The following is a 17,399-nucleotide window of genomic DNA, read 5'->3' as shown; positions in this document are numbered from 1 at the left end:
CCAGCATGCAAACCACAGAAAGAGATCCCCCAATAATGACTTCTCCTCAAGAAAAGGCTCGAAGTGTGTCAAGGCTTGTTGAAAAAAAATCTAACTCAGTGAAAATAAAGGGCTATGTTCAAGATATCGTGTATCGAACAAAAATACATTAGAGGATATATCACTGATCTAAAGCAAAAGATCACTGATGCTACAGTAAATGTAGCAAGAAACTGAGTTCCACACTGATGTGCTTTGTTCAACCAATGATGTCCATAAAGAGGTGTATTAAATCAGTTTAAAAAAAACTACAATATATACTCATTATTTTGTAACAATTCCCACTTTTGTCTGTTCATTTCCTTTTGTAATAAAGTTTTTAAATTTTAAAGAGATTTAATTGACACCCTGTATTTTAGTAACATTCAAACTTCACCAGATACAGAGAAAAGAAATCTTATTTTTTTCTTGAAATATTACAGGGGAGTCATACCCTGTGTGTCCTAGGTTGGGGTTTCGTTTTATTTTCTGTATTTTAATATTTGCGAGTTTTTTTTTTTTTTTTTTTTTTTTTTTTAACTGTGTGTTGGTTTATAACCTGCTTGCAACAATGCACATAAATATGAAAATAAAATGAAAATTTTTATAGAGTCTTAAACTGTTTCAGACATCTAGCGCACGGTGGGAGACAGAAATATGGAGCTTAATCCAGTTTGGCCTGGTTTATCGTTTTAATGAAAAATGCGCTTTACAAAACAAACAAACAAAAAAAAACACTTTTAAGAATTTTTTTATTGATATACTATATCTTATAATAATTTACCTTTTATTCAAATTGTGTTGAAAACATGTTTCTAAATAAATTACTCCAAACAAAGATATAAGCGCTCCGTAAGCAACATGCCCTTATATGGAAACACTGATTGCGTAACGATGTCTGACGTCATAGCAGTCACAAGACCTCGCTCGCGGAGTGTGTGGGGCCTCAGCGCGTGCACGTCTTGTGTTATGTAGTAACGGAAGAGGCAGAGCTGGCACCATGGCCACGAAGAAACACCGCTTGGGGCTCGTCTGGAGCGGAAAAGGCCGGTTTATTGTGTGAAACTTTGAAGGGCTTTAAACTCCAGGTGTTGTGTTCACTTTACCAGCAGAAGGTTTTTACGTATACGTGCGTGGTGACTGTTTTAGCAAGTCAGTATAGTGCGTTTACACTGGCGCTAGGCTAGCAGGGCTGCTGGCTTGGCTGGTTCGTTTGGTGGGTTAGGGTCAGTGGGTGATGTTGTCCGTGCTGTCCTACGGGAGACTGGTTGCCAGAGCTGTCATCGGCGGACTTTCTCAGACGGACAGCCGCGACTACAGCCTGGTGACAGCGAGCTGCGGCTTCGGCAAGGATTTCCGTAAAGGTATCCTGAAGAAAGGGATGTGCTATGGGGACGACGCGTGTTTCATCGCCCGACACAGATCCGCGGATGTTTTGGGTGAGTGTCTGCTTTGTTTGCTGTGCAGACATCAGTGAAACCATGATAATGTGAGCTCAGACGTCCCTGTATTTAAGCATGCTTAACAATGCCTCACACACATGGTGTCACATGTACGGTTCAGAGGGTTGAAGCGAGTGATGAGGTGAAAAGCTTTCATAATAACAGTGTCTCTATTGAAAATAGGTTCCAAAACACCAGAGCACGTCAAACCTGTTGTTTCGTGGTAAAATAATAATCGAACTGACCATATATTATATTATATTATCTATAACCTCATATTAAAACGACCTAGCACCTCTGTTTGGTGATGCATATTGGACACAAAAGGATCCTCACATAACAACACACCTCACCCAGCCCTGTGAAGTTTCAGTGCTTGTACATGTGTAAGCATCTCCTTCATGCAGTCTGTTTCCCTGAAGCTGAGGAGACGCTTAGGGACATCCTTGTATGGTCTGTCCTTGGACTATCAATCTGAAGTTTCCTTTCTAGGAAAACCTGCTGCAGACTGAATGTTCTTAAGGAACAGGCGCTCTTAATAACCAACAAAAGGCTCCATGCCAGTTTAAAAGGATTAGCGAAGGCTTGATACAATTTCCAAGGACACTGGGATCACACTTTTTCTGTGTGTGTTTTTCTTGTTTTGTGTGGGAAAGGTTATTTATCTGCACACAAAATAATCACTGATAAGCACTTTATAGACAATGTACTAAAACATACGATGAACTTTGTCTGGAAGTGTTTCCATACCTCACTCTGAACCTGGATGTGATGTTTTCTATGCAGAGAAGAAATTGGACTTTTTGTTTTGTTTTTCCTTGCTGCACACTCTTTGTACTGGCGTTGTTGCAGAGGTCATAGCTTGTCAAAATGCAGCAGCTTGAGTGCAAGACCGTGCCCTACCTGTTTTCACTCCACCTTACAGGCTACATTTTAAAATTTAAAGGTCTAAGACTTTGAAGCACGCTCCGGACTTACACCCAGAAACATTTCCGATCTCTCTAGTCCCTACATGACTCGAGGTCTTCAGCCAAGGCTCTGCTTGCCATCCCAAAATCAAGGCTGAACACCAAAGGTGACCTTTGACCTTTTCTGTGAGCACTCCCACCCTCTGGAGCAAACCCCCAGAGGGGGGACCAGACTGGCAGAGTCCTTGTCCTCTTTAAAATCTCTTTCAAAAACATATTTTTTATCAATGTGCTTTTACAGGAGATATTATCTGTATGTGTTTAAACCCTTAAGACCTGTTTTTATTCCTTCTCAGTGAGGATCTTTAATCTTTAACTTTGATCATTTAAACTTTTGTTTGTACTCTCACGTTTTGCTTCTTTTAACCTGTCGAAAGTTTTTTTATCCTCTGGGTTGTTTGATTATTTCAGGTTTCAATCTTCTCCTGAAATTTCTCTTTATTTTAGTTATTATTAAAAAATGCTATACAAATAAAAAATATTATTATTATTTTTGTTGTTGCTATAGCTTTATTTGTATGGCACTTTTGAAAACACAAGTTTACAAAGTGCTTTGACAACAGTCAGGGCATGAAAACAAGGATAACAAGCTTCCGCACACAGAAGATAAAACAAAAAGACTCAGTCCAGATGAGACAGTCTAGGAAATACTGCAGTTATTGAGGTTTAATAGAAAATGAGACCATGGACTTAAATAAAAAAATGATTATCAATAATATTCAGCAGCAGTACAAAACTGGGAAAGAAAATGTAAATATATGAATAAATATTCGTTCATCTGCTGCCATTTACAACTGTATACAGTTTTTTGCTGTTAAGGAATATTTACGTAGTTTAAAATGATTTAAAATCAAGTGGTTTGTGAGAGTTTTACACAGTTTAGAAACGCTACTATAGAAAAGATTGATCAATGTAGAGATCTTTGGGTGTGTAACGTCTTCTTGGAAATTTCCATGATTTCTTGGACGGCCGTGTTTACTGTACTGGATGTTCTTACAGATCCTTGGTGAAAGTGCCCTTTGTTATCTTAATGCTGCAGCTGCATGGCTCTGTTATTGTTTCTCCAAAGACTGTCTCACATGTCTGAGGACTCAGCGGACAGACCTGTATCTCTGTGCAGGGTTTGGATGCAGCTTATAGACTGCACAGAAAGTAAAGGAACACCTGTTTGTCACATGACAGTCCTGCTGAAAGACCTATCTGAACACCTGTCTGTCTTTTTAGGTGTAGCAGATGGAGTGGGTGGCTGGCGCGACTATGGAGTGGACCCGTCTCAGTTTTCGGGCACACTGATGAAGACATGTGAGAGGCTGGTGAAGGAGGGACGCTTCATTCCCAGCAATCCCGTGGGAGTCCTCACGACCAGTTACTACGAGCTGCTGCAGAACAAAGTGCCACTGCTGGGTGAGTGGAGTGACTGCAGACAGGCCCACAAGGAGTCACTCTGGAGATACACTGATGACTATCACTAACTGTACACCGTACATACAGTTTGCTGCTGCTGCTAGTCCATGTGGGTTGACATTTGTTCCTTTACAGCTGGTTCAATTATTACTCTGTCTCATATAAAGGGAAAAAAGGGCTCTTTATAGGCCTGTCACAATAATCAATAAATCAATTAACTGAAGGATAAATAAAAACGTCCTCTGTAAGTTTGCCAGCCTCGATAAACTGACACGTGCATGCATGTTTGTTTTCCTCCTCTCTTTTCACCAAAGAGGCTGAATGAGAAGATGGCTCACTACGTCTATCTTTCCTAACATCGGGGTGCATAGGTTCTATAGCGGATTTAGCAGATTTATAGCGGAGTGAGCATCTGTCAAAAATGCGATCTTTGGGGTGAAGACAGGGCTGCTCGTGTGTACACACAGAGAGAGCTGAAGCGAGCGTCCTGAGGGGTAAGGAGGAAACACACGCTAATATGAGTGATGGCACGAAAGATACGGTTCTTAAGCCGCCTGCCACAGTCCCAGTGTGGGAATATTTTGTTTATTATCAGAATGAACAAAGTGTGAGCTCATGAACACCAACGAGCTGATATGTCGCATTTGTTTGAAAATAGTGGCGACGAAGGAGAATAAGGGGAGGTGCAGCGGAGCCTTGTTCTTTGACAACCCGTTCTTACTGTGGCTTTTGGTCTGCAAAGTAAATAGAAATAAAAGCGCCAAATGGTGGGCGCTCAGAGACAGCTACATTGCCAAAGAAATGCAGCCCTTCAATACGGTTGAAAGCCAGAAATGTTCAAAATGTTTGACAGACAGTACGGATTGACTGGGAAAGAGTACATGTTACAAACAATTCAGGAACTGTATAAACTCCCTTTTATTTAGGCTATAGTTTTTATTGTTGTTGTTTTTTTGGAGTTTCATTTTTTCTTTAGAGACAGGGTCTATGTTTTATTGTTTTTGATTAGTATTAATTATTTTCATTGACATGTATTGTTTTTCTAAAAGAGAGTCCATTTCATTTTCATTGCATTTTTTTCTCTTTCTTGTTTGTTAAATTTATTATATTTTTTGTTTAATTTATTATATTTAAAAGATCCTGACCTTTTAGTTACAGTTAAATACTCTTAAGAAATTAAAGTTTCTTGCTTTTGATATGGTGTACTCACTTTATTATCCCATTTATCATAATTACATCAATGAAAAAATGGAAAAAAAATCAAAGTAATATTGACAATAATATCGTTTATCAGCAATAATATTTTGGAAAACTATTGTCTAGCAAAAGTTGTTATCGTGACAGGCCTAGCTCTTTATGTTCCTTTTTTTGGGAAGACTGTCATTTGGACACGTTTTAGTACACCCTCAGTACCTCTCACCTTGTTCAAAGATGCCCAACTTTATACAGACTGAAATCTAAACAAGAAATTGCAAATAATTTAAGTGCAAATTACTAAATCAAACTTAATACGAGCAACATGGACCTGAGAAGTCCAAAAAATTGTTGTATTTCAAGATATGAAAGAGAAAATTGCAAGAGAACTCTGCTAATTTCAAGAAACTGAACATGTAAAATGTTCGTACCCACTGGAAGATTTATGATTTATAAACAATTTGGGTGCTGTTTTTGTCTTTTAATATCTTGAAGTTAGACATTTCTCATCCTTGTCAGGTGACTGAGGCTGGTATTTTGTCTAAATAACACTTTTTTCTAACCAGAAATAAGAGATAAACACTTGCTTCAAGTTCAGTTTTTGCACGGTCTATCCCAGAAACTGTATCTGTACAGTTCAACCAGACTTCTTGGCGGTCTGATATTCCCCACATGGTTTTGATCTGATGACACAGCCACAGGCTCGCTCGTTTCCTGGGTTGTTTGTTCAGGCCGGTGGTGGCTGCATGAAGATTTTTTCATCATGAGTCAGAACAGCCACATCTCATTAAGAAGTCCCGGGAATGTCCCGCGTCCCGACCTGCCCCGTACAGTTCACTTCCATGATCCTTTTCCTCCTGCGCAGCTTTCCCAACAACAAAGCACGCACAAACATGTAAGCTCATGTTGTAGGAAGGGATCTGCAGTGTCAGTACTTTTCCACCACTTTATTATCACATGAGCATCAGGAAAACAACGTGGTATTGTGCTCTTCTTCGGGGCTCAGGGAACGTTCTTATGTGTGATTCTGCTCCTGGAGGGAGAACCACGAAGGAAGGGAGTGAGTCAGAGTGCACGAGGGGTTTGAAGTTTGATCCCAAAGAGCATATTTTGGTGTGACAGATGAATCAGCGTCAGGGTGTGGCTCCACCAGCTCATGTTTCCTCTTCAGCATCTCCCACATGTGAGAGGGAACAAAACAGCTCCCGAAGCTCCAGAGCTTATTGTGCTTTCTGGCGTACTTTATTAATCTACCAAACGTCCCTCAGAGTGGTGTCTCTGGAGTCAGGAAAACTTTGGTATGTGCACAATTTTAAGCTATGTTTTACCCTGAGGTCAACACTCTCACTGACTTTTTAAAGAAGTTTTTCATCCTTTTCTTCTTTTTCCTCTGTGCTGAGTTACAGAAAGCTGCTTTTTTTCTCCAAGTTCATTTTTGGGCTTTTCTGCCCTCAATCAGATGGAAGAGGTCAGTAAAAGAGCAGGAAACGGTGAGAGTGGGCAAAAGTTATAAACGTTTGTTTAGCAGGCGCTGGCATGGCCTAGAGCAGGGTTCTCCAACTCCTACCCTGGAGGGCGGAGAGGCTGCACGTTTTCTTTCCAACCAAAAACTCCACCAGCTGATTTCACTGATTACCTCACATTCAAGCAGAGAGCAGGGACTAATCAGTAAAATCAGCTGGTGGAGTTTTTGTTTGGAAAGAAAACCTGCAGCCTCTCGGCCCTCCAGGGTGGGAGTTGGAGATCCCTGGCCAAGAGGTTTAGGTCACACAAATTACAATAATAGAAGATGTTCACTGCCCCCTTTTTTCAAACCAATACCAGAACCAGCACTCCTTGAGAGCTCACCGATACCAAGTAGGGATGGGCAATGAATTTCAAATATTTGAATATTCATCATCATAAAAAAATGGAATAGTTCGATGGCATTGCCCTGTCCACTGCAGATCACAGTTCATCCAGGATGCAGGAGCTGTTCGAGTGGGACAGGAAGTTGTTCACAAAAACCATCTAAAATGCAGAATGACTTTCAAAATAACATAAACTGTGTCCAATCCAAACCAGATCATATTTAACTTGACTACGGCAACAAACAGACACAATGAACCGAGCCAGACCAGTCAACAGATTGGAGGATTTGCAGCCAAAACAAGAGAGCAGAGCAGGAACTCTTTTGAATGATGTTCGAATAACTTTAAAATGGTTACAGCGAACATCGAATAGTTCTTCTGCTTGAAATGCTCATCCCTTATACCAAGCACTGATTCCACTAGTACTTTTGATACATACAATTTCAGTTAACAGTGACAGATCATTTTGAATAAAGAAAGCAGAATTACTCTGTCATCAATTCCAAAATGAAACACAAACAACTTTCTTTGGGTTAACAATTTGTTTTTGATAAATTAACAAAAGCGAAAAATGAAGCACTTCAACTGTTAAAGCTATGGTCTACGATCTGAAACCCAGTTTGGCTGATGAGACACATTTAAAAAACGCAGCCTCACTCACCCCTCCCCTCCGTGGTCCAAGATCCTGCCCCCCAGCTCGTATGGCCCTCTTTGCCTCCTAAGAAAACACCCTCTCTGACAGAGCAAGAAGCAGGCCAGCAGAAAATGTAACAAACAAGACAGTCTTCCTCCTTGTAACACACGGTTTCAATTGGACCGGCGCAATCAAAACCATGAATTAGTCGGCGAAGCAGGTCTGACGTTGCCACTGCCAGCTGATCAGAGCAGAGCTGACTGTGGGCGAGGCTTTACCTTTCTCGGTGTGTCTTCACTAGCTCAGTTTACAATGCTAAAGATGTGTGGCTAACTTAAATCTATTGACAGAGCCGACCCGTTCTGAACAGCAGCGTTCAGTCATTGCCAGTATAGGCACAGACTAACCAGAGTTATTCAGCTGACATCTCCCACTGTGGTAAACAAAGTTATTACCTGTTCAACAGAAACTCAGCTGTCTCAGCGTCAGTCTTCAGTCCCAAATTCTTCTGCAGCTTTTTCCACCGGTCATACATTTCCAATATTCATTCCTGTTGGCACCTGTACCGCTCATAATTCTTCCTTGCTTCAGCCTTTTCCTTGAAACTTTTTTGTTTTCTTCCCTTCCCTGTGGAGGGTAACAGTAACAGCTTCCTGGTTTCAGTCTTCTCTGGCTCCATGGTGGTTGGGTTAGCTGAGCAGCTAGCTGATGTGACAGGGGTAGTGGGGAACTGCAGCGAATGCAAGGAGCTCTTACTCAATGAAGGATTGTTTTTGCTTTTAGTATTGGCTGCTTGTATCCACAGCCTTCATGAGTGCCTAGTACCTTGAAATGAGCTTAGTAGTGACCCAATACGATACCTGGTATTGATACTCGCCTATCCCTAATAATACTACTACTACTACTACTACTACTACTACTAATAATAATAATAGTAATAATAGTAATTATAACTAGAAAAGCCCTCAGAGAATGTAGACCTCCACTAAGCATATTGTGATTGTCACCAACAATCCTACTTTAATGTTATACTCCCTTTCAGCAGACTGTCTGCTACAATTTGGTGTTAGTTGCAGGTTTGTATGATAATTTGTTTCCTGACAGTGTAGAAAATTATGATGACCCTGTACATATTTCATATTCTGGATCTTAGAATCCAGAATATTGTCAGGATCTGGATCGTACTTTTACATCTATCAGAAGTTATAGTCATGTCTTGTTCTGTTTCGCAAAGTAATCCGACCATTTATGGTGGGGTTATATACACACAGCCTTATCTCAAAGTGATGAAGAATACTTAAAAAAATCCTGGATCCAGACGGTGATCCAGAAATTCACCTCCAAAATTTAATCACTTCTTTCTCATCCCATTTTGAACATTTCCTGAAAATTTCATCAAGATCAGTTTGTTACTTTTAGAGTTCTGTTGTTCACAGACAAAGTAACTCTCCCAAAAACAAAACCTCTTTGGTGAAGCTAATAATAAAGTAGATCAAACAGTAAAAGGAGATTAAAGCTATGATGGTTGAGTCCAACCTGCAGCGTCTTCCTCCACATGTCAGTCCACACTCCCGCCCTGTTTCCTGCTCTGTCCACTGCCTTGTTCTCTCTGAATGGAAGAAGTTAATCCAGAAAATATTCAGAGAAATGAAGAAAATTAAAGTTGAACTTGATATGCGTGTTTCGCATTACAGTTACCAAATATTCCTCAAGCAAACACAAGCTCTGATCTCATGGTTTGTGCGTGTGTGTTTCTCTGCAGGCAGCAGCACAGCGTGCATCGTGGTCTTGGACCGTCAGAGCCACCGGTTGCACACAGCCAATCTGGGAGACTCGGGCTTCCTGGTGGTCCGTGAAGGGGAAGTGGTCCACCGCTCAGACGAGCAGCAGCACTACTTTAACACACCCTTCCAGCTGTCCATCGCCCCGCCTGGGGCTGAGGGAGCCGTCCTCAGTGACAGGTGAGACACCCAGCAGGCAGCACCTGAACACACACCCATGGACACAGGGCTGTTGTTCTGAGTGGTAAACATGAGGGTCACACACCCATTAGAGATCAGATAGCGGGACCCTGCAGGGCACAGTTTCAGCAGTTAGCAGACAGAACATGCGTACTACCAAAGTCCTAACCACATCCCCTGGTTTGACTCCTCCCTGTGTGCCATTGAGCCTCACTGTCCAATCCCCTCTCTGGAAATGATCACAGACAGACCCAGCCCTGAGGAACATTTTGTATCTGTGTTTAGTGAATGTAGCGCCTGCCCTGTAGAGCTGTGTGTGTGTGTGTGTGTGTGTGGGCCACGTGCTGATGCGTCTCGTTGCTGTGTTGTGCCAAAAAGCAGCACAGTAGACGTCAGTGGAGTCCAGGGCAGGGGCTGGATATTTGCCAAGCTTCCCCTCTAACCCGGGTCAAAGTCTGTGTGGGCTGAAGAGCCCACAGCCAATCCTGCAGCAGCAGGCTCAGCCACCTTTTTGCTCCCTCCGTCTTGAACCCAGCAGATTATTTTGAGCCTCTTATGTGCATGTCAGGAAAACTGAGGGAAGATGAACCTTGAACCACATTTCTCTGAAATAATGAGGTTTTTAAATTCATCGTTACAAACCAGGATTCAGGCCAGCCTTTCCTCTGTCAGGAGCTGTGGAGTCAGTGTGCAGCTTGAGATGAAACTTTGTTTTTCATTTGTGGACTTGAGACATTTAGTGGAAAGATTTCCTCAAACTGATTTACACAGAGTGAAAAGAAGTGGAGATTAGGTCTCAGATCCTGGATCATTGGTGTTTCAGGTTCTGACCCTTGAACTTTTCTCTAAGTGCCTGGAAAACATTTCTGTGACAGTTAAAAAAAGGAAAACTGGATGTTGATTTTCTTTTTGTGCAGGGTTGTTTGAAGTTGCAGCTAGAAAATGAATATAGCTTAAGGACCCTAACTCCTTCACTAAATGATTTGTGATTACCACAGGTGAGTAGAAGATGTGTGAGCATCATGGCCATGGACCAGAGCAGTCTGCCCGAGGATTATCGTCTGGATTAGAGATGAAGATGAAATGTTTCACTTTAAAAAGTAGAACTGTACGATTAATCCAATTGCTACTGTGATTTGGGAACATGCAATGAGATATTCGCACAAAAAGCTGTGATTCGTGATTTCAGTGGCTAAGGGTGTATTACCACCTGGATTGTGTATTAACCTGACCTTGCAGAGCAGACGAACCTGCCTGATTTAGTTTCTGAACTCCTGCAGGCCCATCTTGCAGAGCTCCAATGACCAACGATTTCACTCGGCTAAATTCTGACCGGCCCAATCAGGGGAGAGAGGCGGGAGCTGTGGGAGCAGACGTGAAGTCAGCAGACTTTTGTACTTGTCAGCGTTCCTTTGATTCTTAAGTTAAATTTATAAAAACGGAAGCTGTCGTCTAACGCCTTTTTCACAGCTGTTTCTCGTGATTCAGTAGTTGTTCATCTATTGTTTCTCAGAAGCATCGGCTCACATAAGCTACGCCATAACGTAGCTTGATGTGGATTGATTGATTGTGGTGAGTGTGTTATTTAGAACGGTCGTCCAATCACCAGCTGCGGATTTTTTTTTAAGTCCCGCCTCTGAAAACAAATTGGAAGAGCTGCTACCCAGACGGACAAGTGAAATAATTCCGTGGCGGGTATATGAAACTGTCCGTCTGGCGTGTCAGGTTAGTATTAACCCCCCACCCCACAAAAAAGACTAGTTTTTCTGGGCATATGTGAACTGATGCGGGACAAAACTAGATCAAGATCACCAGAACAGGACAGTCTCGGCTCTCTTCCATTAGAGTCCTGTAGCAGTTCCTTTGCAGTGACAACATAAACACCTTGGCAACCAGCACAACTGACTCATACCCGTGGTTCACACTGGGGGGCAGTAATACACCCGACTGCCCACCGTTCAGACAAAAGAATAGAAACTGCTCCCTCTGAGGCAGCATGTCTTCGTCTTAACGGGTGCATCAGCACAGACACAGTCTGGACTCTTGAAAAAAATGCATGTTTTGATAATATAGCCAACACTGGTACATTAGCTAAATGAGCGTTACAAACTGGCCACAGACACTGCTGATGCTCCTTGGCTGTTCTTCTTCCCTGTAGAGAGCAGTTAAGAACCTGAATGAATGAATAAATGAATACGAAGAAACTCTCCCACCTTCAGGGTAGAGCTGCACGATTATCGCAATCGCAATCGCAATCACAATCGCAATCGCAGTGTCAGCACATGCAATTCCGTAATCACAAAAGAGGTTATCTCAATCGCAACCGCAATGTCAGCACATGCAATTCAGATTTTTCTCCATGATAACCAAGCAAGTCTGTAGACTCATCATGACACAACTTTTTTTATTAAATCGCAAGCACAACCGCAATCGCAATATTGTCCACCTAATCGCAAATCGCACCTTTTCCCCAAATCGTGCAGCACTACTTCAGGGTAAGATTTCTGATTTCTGGCATTTGTTTACAACTTAAGATGGCAAGAGACTTTTCCCGTGTGAACACAAACAAACCAAGTGACAGCTCCAACAGTTGTTTTACTTTTCCCCCTGAGTCAGAACAAAGCAAATGAGCCACAGGTGTGAATACACTCTAAATATTTACCTGTGTCTTACAAACATGAGCACCTCTCTGATGCCTGTCAGCTGCTTTGACTCAGGGTTTTTGTGCAGCACGGCTGTGACAGTAAAGGAGAACCAACGAAACAAGACTTCTAAAAGTGTTTATATTTCTCTGACACTGAGCATCCATGTTCATATGTTGTGGAAACTCCCAAATCTGTCTGAAAACTGATCAAAATGCTCAAAAAGACCTGCTGAAAGGATGAGGTCATCCCTTAACTCATTCATGATATGTTAGAGAGCAAGCCTCACACACCAAGGTCTGCCCATGGCTCAGCCAGCCCCCGACAGGCTTCCACAGGCCTGACCAATCAGAGGGAAGGGGGTTTGTAGAGTGGGGAGCCTTAAAGTGACAGCAGCAAAAACAAAGTGTTTCAGACAGAGGCTGAAATAAAGTTTTTTTAAAACGCCACTGAGAGAAAAAAGGACTGTTTTAGCCTCTGAGGGGCTTCAGAGGGAGGGTCTAAAGGCTGAAAAAGCACAGTACCCGCTCTTTGATGATAGTTTCTTTTCAGACAGAAATGAATGAAGAGTTGGCTTCCACAATGGCTGAAGTTTTTATCGTCCTTCTTATATCATTTCATTTTACGTCAGGCAGCAGAGGACAGGCCTGTTTCCTGTAGCTCATCGTCATCACAGTCCACGGTTTGTTGTGGTAGCATCATGAGTGACCTGAGAGACAGGCGACAGGACAAGGACGTAAAACTGACCCCAGCTTTGTCTCTGCCTGTTTCCATGTGAAGCACCTCTCCAAAAAGCTCCAGTGATGACTCTTCCTGCTCATCCACAACCTGTGTGTGATTCAGTATAGTCCCTCCTCTTCATCAGTGTGGACTCTGCTGGTTTAACTAATGTGCTGTAACAGATTAGAGCATCTCAAGAAGAGGAAACCAGAAGAAGAGACTAATCTACAGATTTCCTCTACGTGGGTGTGAAGCTTTGAGTGCAGAAGCTTAAACAGGATGAATTAAAGCTGTCACAGCCTCTGGTGCTTTTCTTCACATCTTAATTCAAACCACTGATGACTTCTTTGTCTGTCTCTGTCCTGTCTGTGTCCACAGCCCTGACGCAGCAGACAGCTCTTCATTCGACGTCCAGCTCGGTGACATCATCCTCACAGCGACCGACGGGCTTTTTGACAACATGCCCGACTACATGATCCTGCAAGAGCTGAAAAAACTCAAGGTGAGTTGGGGGAAAAGTTGTTCGCTGGTGGTGGTAATTTAAAATTTGTCTTGAATGATGTCTTCATCGTCTGCTTGTCTTTTCTGCTAAGAACTCAAACTATGAGAGCGTCCAGCAGACTGCTCGGAGTATCGCGGAGCAGGCACATGTGCTTGCGTACGACCCCAACTACATGTCACCATTTGCACAGTTTGCCTGCGACAATGGGCTGAATGTACGAGGTAAGTGTCTCACTTTTTTTTTTATTTTTTTTTTTCTTTATGGGGGGAATTTTTCCATTTTTGCATACATGCATGTAAATACAAAATAAAAATTAAGAACTAAAAATATACCCTAGGTTAGTTTATCAACACTTCAAATTTACTCACACATCACACAAAAAAATTGTTTTATATATATATATATATATATATATATATATATATACATATATATATATATATATATATATATATATATATATATATATATATATATATATATATATACATAAACATATATATATATATATATATACATATATATATATACATATATATATATATATATATATATATATATACATATATATATATATATATATATATATATACATATATATATATATATATATATATATATATATATATATATATATATATATATATATATATATATACACAAAAAAAATAAAATAAAATACAATTTAAAAAAGAAGTAAATAAAAATAAGATTGATAAAATTAAGGTTCAATATTAATAATATTATTTGGTGGATTTCAAGTGCTCTAGTTTTTCTAAATACTTTTTAAATTATCTTTTCTTGGAGTTGTTTTTATTATTACATTCTATAAATGGCTGCCATAAGTGTCTCACTTTCACTGGACAGCGCACAGGATGAGTGTACTTCCTCGTCTGATGTGTTAAAATGAAACTCTTTCCTTCTCTTTGCAGGAGGAAAGCCTGATGACATCACCGTGCTGCTGTCCATAGTGGCAGAATACACCGACTAGACTGTGTGTGTGTGTGAATGCTTCTGCAGGTGATGGATTGATATCCTGCTGGACAGGATGAAGGGCTGACGTCACATGCTCCCCCCCCTCACGTCTCTGCTCCACCCCCAGCTGACCATCAGTCCCTCCTGTCCCCTCCTGGTCCCTCTCCTCTCCTCTCCTCTCCTCTCCTCTCGTCTGGATGGAGGAAATCAGAGAGTGAATGGATAAGAGGACTAGAGGCCTGAAACATCCTCTTGGCCCGACTGCAGTGTTGGCATCTTTGCCGTTTTCCAGTGCTCGCTGGGTAATCCTATTGCGTGGGATAAGCAGTCTCTGGGCAGCATGATCCTGTCTGACAAGGAGAAGTCGTCTTTTTCTTTTGGGTGGTTTGTGCAAGGGAGGTGAAGTGGCCTGTTTTCCCACTGGGCCGCAGCAGTGATGATAGGGAAGTGCTCACTGGGTAATGGGCAGCGTTGGGGCTCGATAAATGAGCTGCTGTGTTCCTGATGATACAGCAGCTGTGGGATGTCTTGTTGGATGTTTCTGTGGACGGTGTGATAGCGGTGGATCAGTCAGATGTCATGAAGAAGAGGGGCAGCTGCCTTTTCGGAGCCAAACCATTCTTAACGTCATTACCAGGATGAGGATTTGAATCTTTTCAAACTGAAGCCCTCCCTTTAAAACTCCAGCTGCTGCGTTGCCCCTGATTGTGATCACATGGTGTGTGTGAGTGTTCTGAATGTGTGAAAGGTGTAATTGTCCACGAAATACATGCGAAGGCTGCAGACGGCCGTGGGCTGATCAAATGTCATAGCCTTAACACACAAAGCTTAAGAGACATCTCTGAAAGAGCTCAGTAGAAGTTGGTCACATGACCAAAAAAATATTTTTGTAGCTTGTTTCTTCGGAGGTGAATTCTTCAGACTGATCCCCTCATCTGAGTAGCTTTAGTTTCTTCTTCCTCTTCTTCTCTTTCCCTCCATCCTGTCTGCTGTAAAGCTCCAAAGGCACATCCATAAGACGGGTCACTGCGTGAGAGGAATGGTCACTATTTCCTTTACGTCACGACAGATTTGCACTCTGCATTTACTGCAACCTAATCCACAGTTGAGAATCTTCTTTTTTAAAAAAAAAATCTGTATTTGTGTGATATCACGATGATGTGCCTTGTATCAGGTGTTGTTGATACTGGCAAATGTCCTCAACTTCTTTAAACCTTCATCTGTGTGCCAGACACTGAGCACCAAGCCTCAAAACTGTTACGTAGCCATGTGAAAGTGCTTTTCATCCACAGGAGCCAGGGTCTAAGGGGTGTTTACACAACAGAATTTCAATTGAAAACACAGGAAAACAAAATCTGGGTTTCCACGTAAAGCTGAGGGACTGAACCAGTGTAGTATGCATGCCAGGGCTGTAGTTGGCGATAGAGAGCGTGCAACAGGTACATGGTTGAAAGGCAGTCAGCAGATTCAGCAGCACATACACATCTGTTGTTGTTGTCTGGTTTGCGTTTAGCAATTTTAGCTGCCACATTGAAGGTGTAAAGCGCAAAGCAGAGCGTCACATCAGCATGTCAACTAAAGACTCTGGCTTGCTTATTACAAGGCAATGTCGAAGTTGACCAAAGTGCTGTACAGAAAGAAGCACAAATGACAAGATACAACACTAAGATATGTATACAAACAAAAAACAGAGAAAATATAAAATAAGGAAAAATAAAATAAAACAAACTTAAATTAAATTTAGAGTATGTCAGATATTCTTTTAACCTTGATTATAATGCAGGGAGAAGAGGTGAGTCTTAAGAGAAGGCCTAAAAACCTCAGTCGACCCCGCAGAGCGGATATTTAAAGGCAGGTTGCTCCAGAGCCGAGGGGCAGCTGACACAAAGCACTGTCACCTTTGGTTTTACCTGGCTTTTGGGGATGACCAGTATCATCTAACCAGACGTTGTCGTTTTTTATATTTAAATATAAAAATAATGTCATTTGGCCATAATTTAAAGATAATCAAAACGTTTTGAGAGGGACACACCCCACTGAAGGTTGTCAATCAGCTTGGTAACACCGGTTTATCTCTGTCATCTTTACGCTGAGACAGCTGAGATTTACCAGTGTTTGGACGGTCGATTTCAAAAATCAAAGTTCCTGGAACTCCTGGTTGAAAAGCACCTTTAGTGAGAACAGCTTTCCAATCATACCCTGCTGTCTTAACCCTCCACTTTGCATAACTCCTGCTCCTGGAAGATTAGGAATAGTTATTAAGCCATCGTTCAGCTGGAGAATCACTTCGAGAATCTTCAGTTGGATGTTTACATTCTGCACTAACTAGTGGACTGTTTCCCTTTCTCAATCTGACGAATACGCACTGGAAGACTGCAGCTGCAGGTGTAATGTTTAAACAGGCTTTTCAGTGAAGGCTCATAATGTGAGTTTTTAGTGTTGGGACAATCTGAGCAGCCTTAACATGATTACAGAGCAATTCTCCTGATCCGATGGTCGGCACTGCTGTCTTTGAGGCTCCTGTTTCTTGACTCATGCCTGCTCCTCTTCCCTCCTCCTCCTCCTCTTCCAAACACTTTGTTACAACCAGAGCGTGTGTCTGTGTATATATTTTGGCTGTACAGTTCAGTTGTGTAAGCTCTGTAAAAACATTTTCAAATCTGTAAATATTTAAATAAAGAATATAGTATTTATTATCCTCTTGTTTTTGATGATTGACAGGAGCACTCTGTGCTGAAGCTGGATGCCTTCAGGGCTGTATTTTACCAACAAGACATGATGTAATCTGGCTCTTTATCCACAGTGTTTACCTCACTTCACTCCAGCAGACAGAATGAAGGGGAACGCCTTCAACTTGTGTGTTTTTCACATTCCTCAGGTGTGGGCAGACTGAGCGTAACCTTCACAGATGGGTGCGGTGTCTTCCAGCCACAATCATGTTTTTACAGAGGAGCCCAATTATGCAATAAAAACCCACATCACACACTCTGAACGTTGCCAAACACTAAACGTTTACTTGTTCATCTATTCTACTCTAAATGTTATAAATACAAACACCTGAATTCTTATCAGCTTGAATCTGAAAAACT

The 17,399-nt window shown here is 41.6% G+C and overlaps 1 protein-coding gene across 1 annotated transcript; it reads left to right on the top strand.

Moving 5' to 3' along the window:
* The first annotated feature begins 940 nt into the window (after positions 1-940).
* Positions 941-17,004, top strand: pptc7a (protein phosphatase targeting COQ7 a). Its single transcript, XM_074671179.1, has 6 exons — positions 941-1,457; positions 3,653-3,832; positions 9,273-9,471; positions 13,212-13,335; positions 13,427-13,556; positions 14,268-17,004. Exons 1-6 carry the CDS (start codon positions 1,256-1,258, stop codon positions 14,324-14,326), a joined length of 894 nt encoding a protein of 297 aa, XP_074527280.1. The 5' UTR covers positions 941-1,255; the 3' UTR covers positions 14,327-17,004.
* The last annotated feature ends 395 nt before the right edge of the window (positions 17,005-17,399 follow it).

Source organism: Halichoeres trimaculatus, unplaced genomic scaffold (assembly GCF_033239565.1).
Source record: "Halichoeres trimaculatus isolate MK-OKI-2021-1 unplaced genomic scaffold, fHalTri1.1 fHalTri1_scaffold_5, whole genome shotgun sequence".
Classification (NCBI taxonomy): Eukaryota; Metazoa; Chordata; class Actinopteri; order Labriformes; family Labridae; genus Halichoeres; species Halichoeres trimaculatus.
The sequence above is the reverse complement of the archived record's forward strand: the minus strand, read 5'-3'. Positions and strand labels throughout refer to the sequence as shown.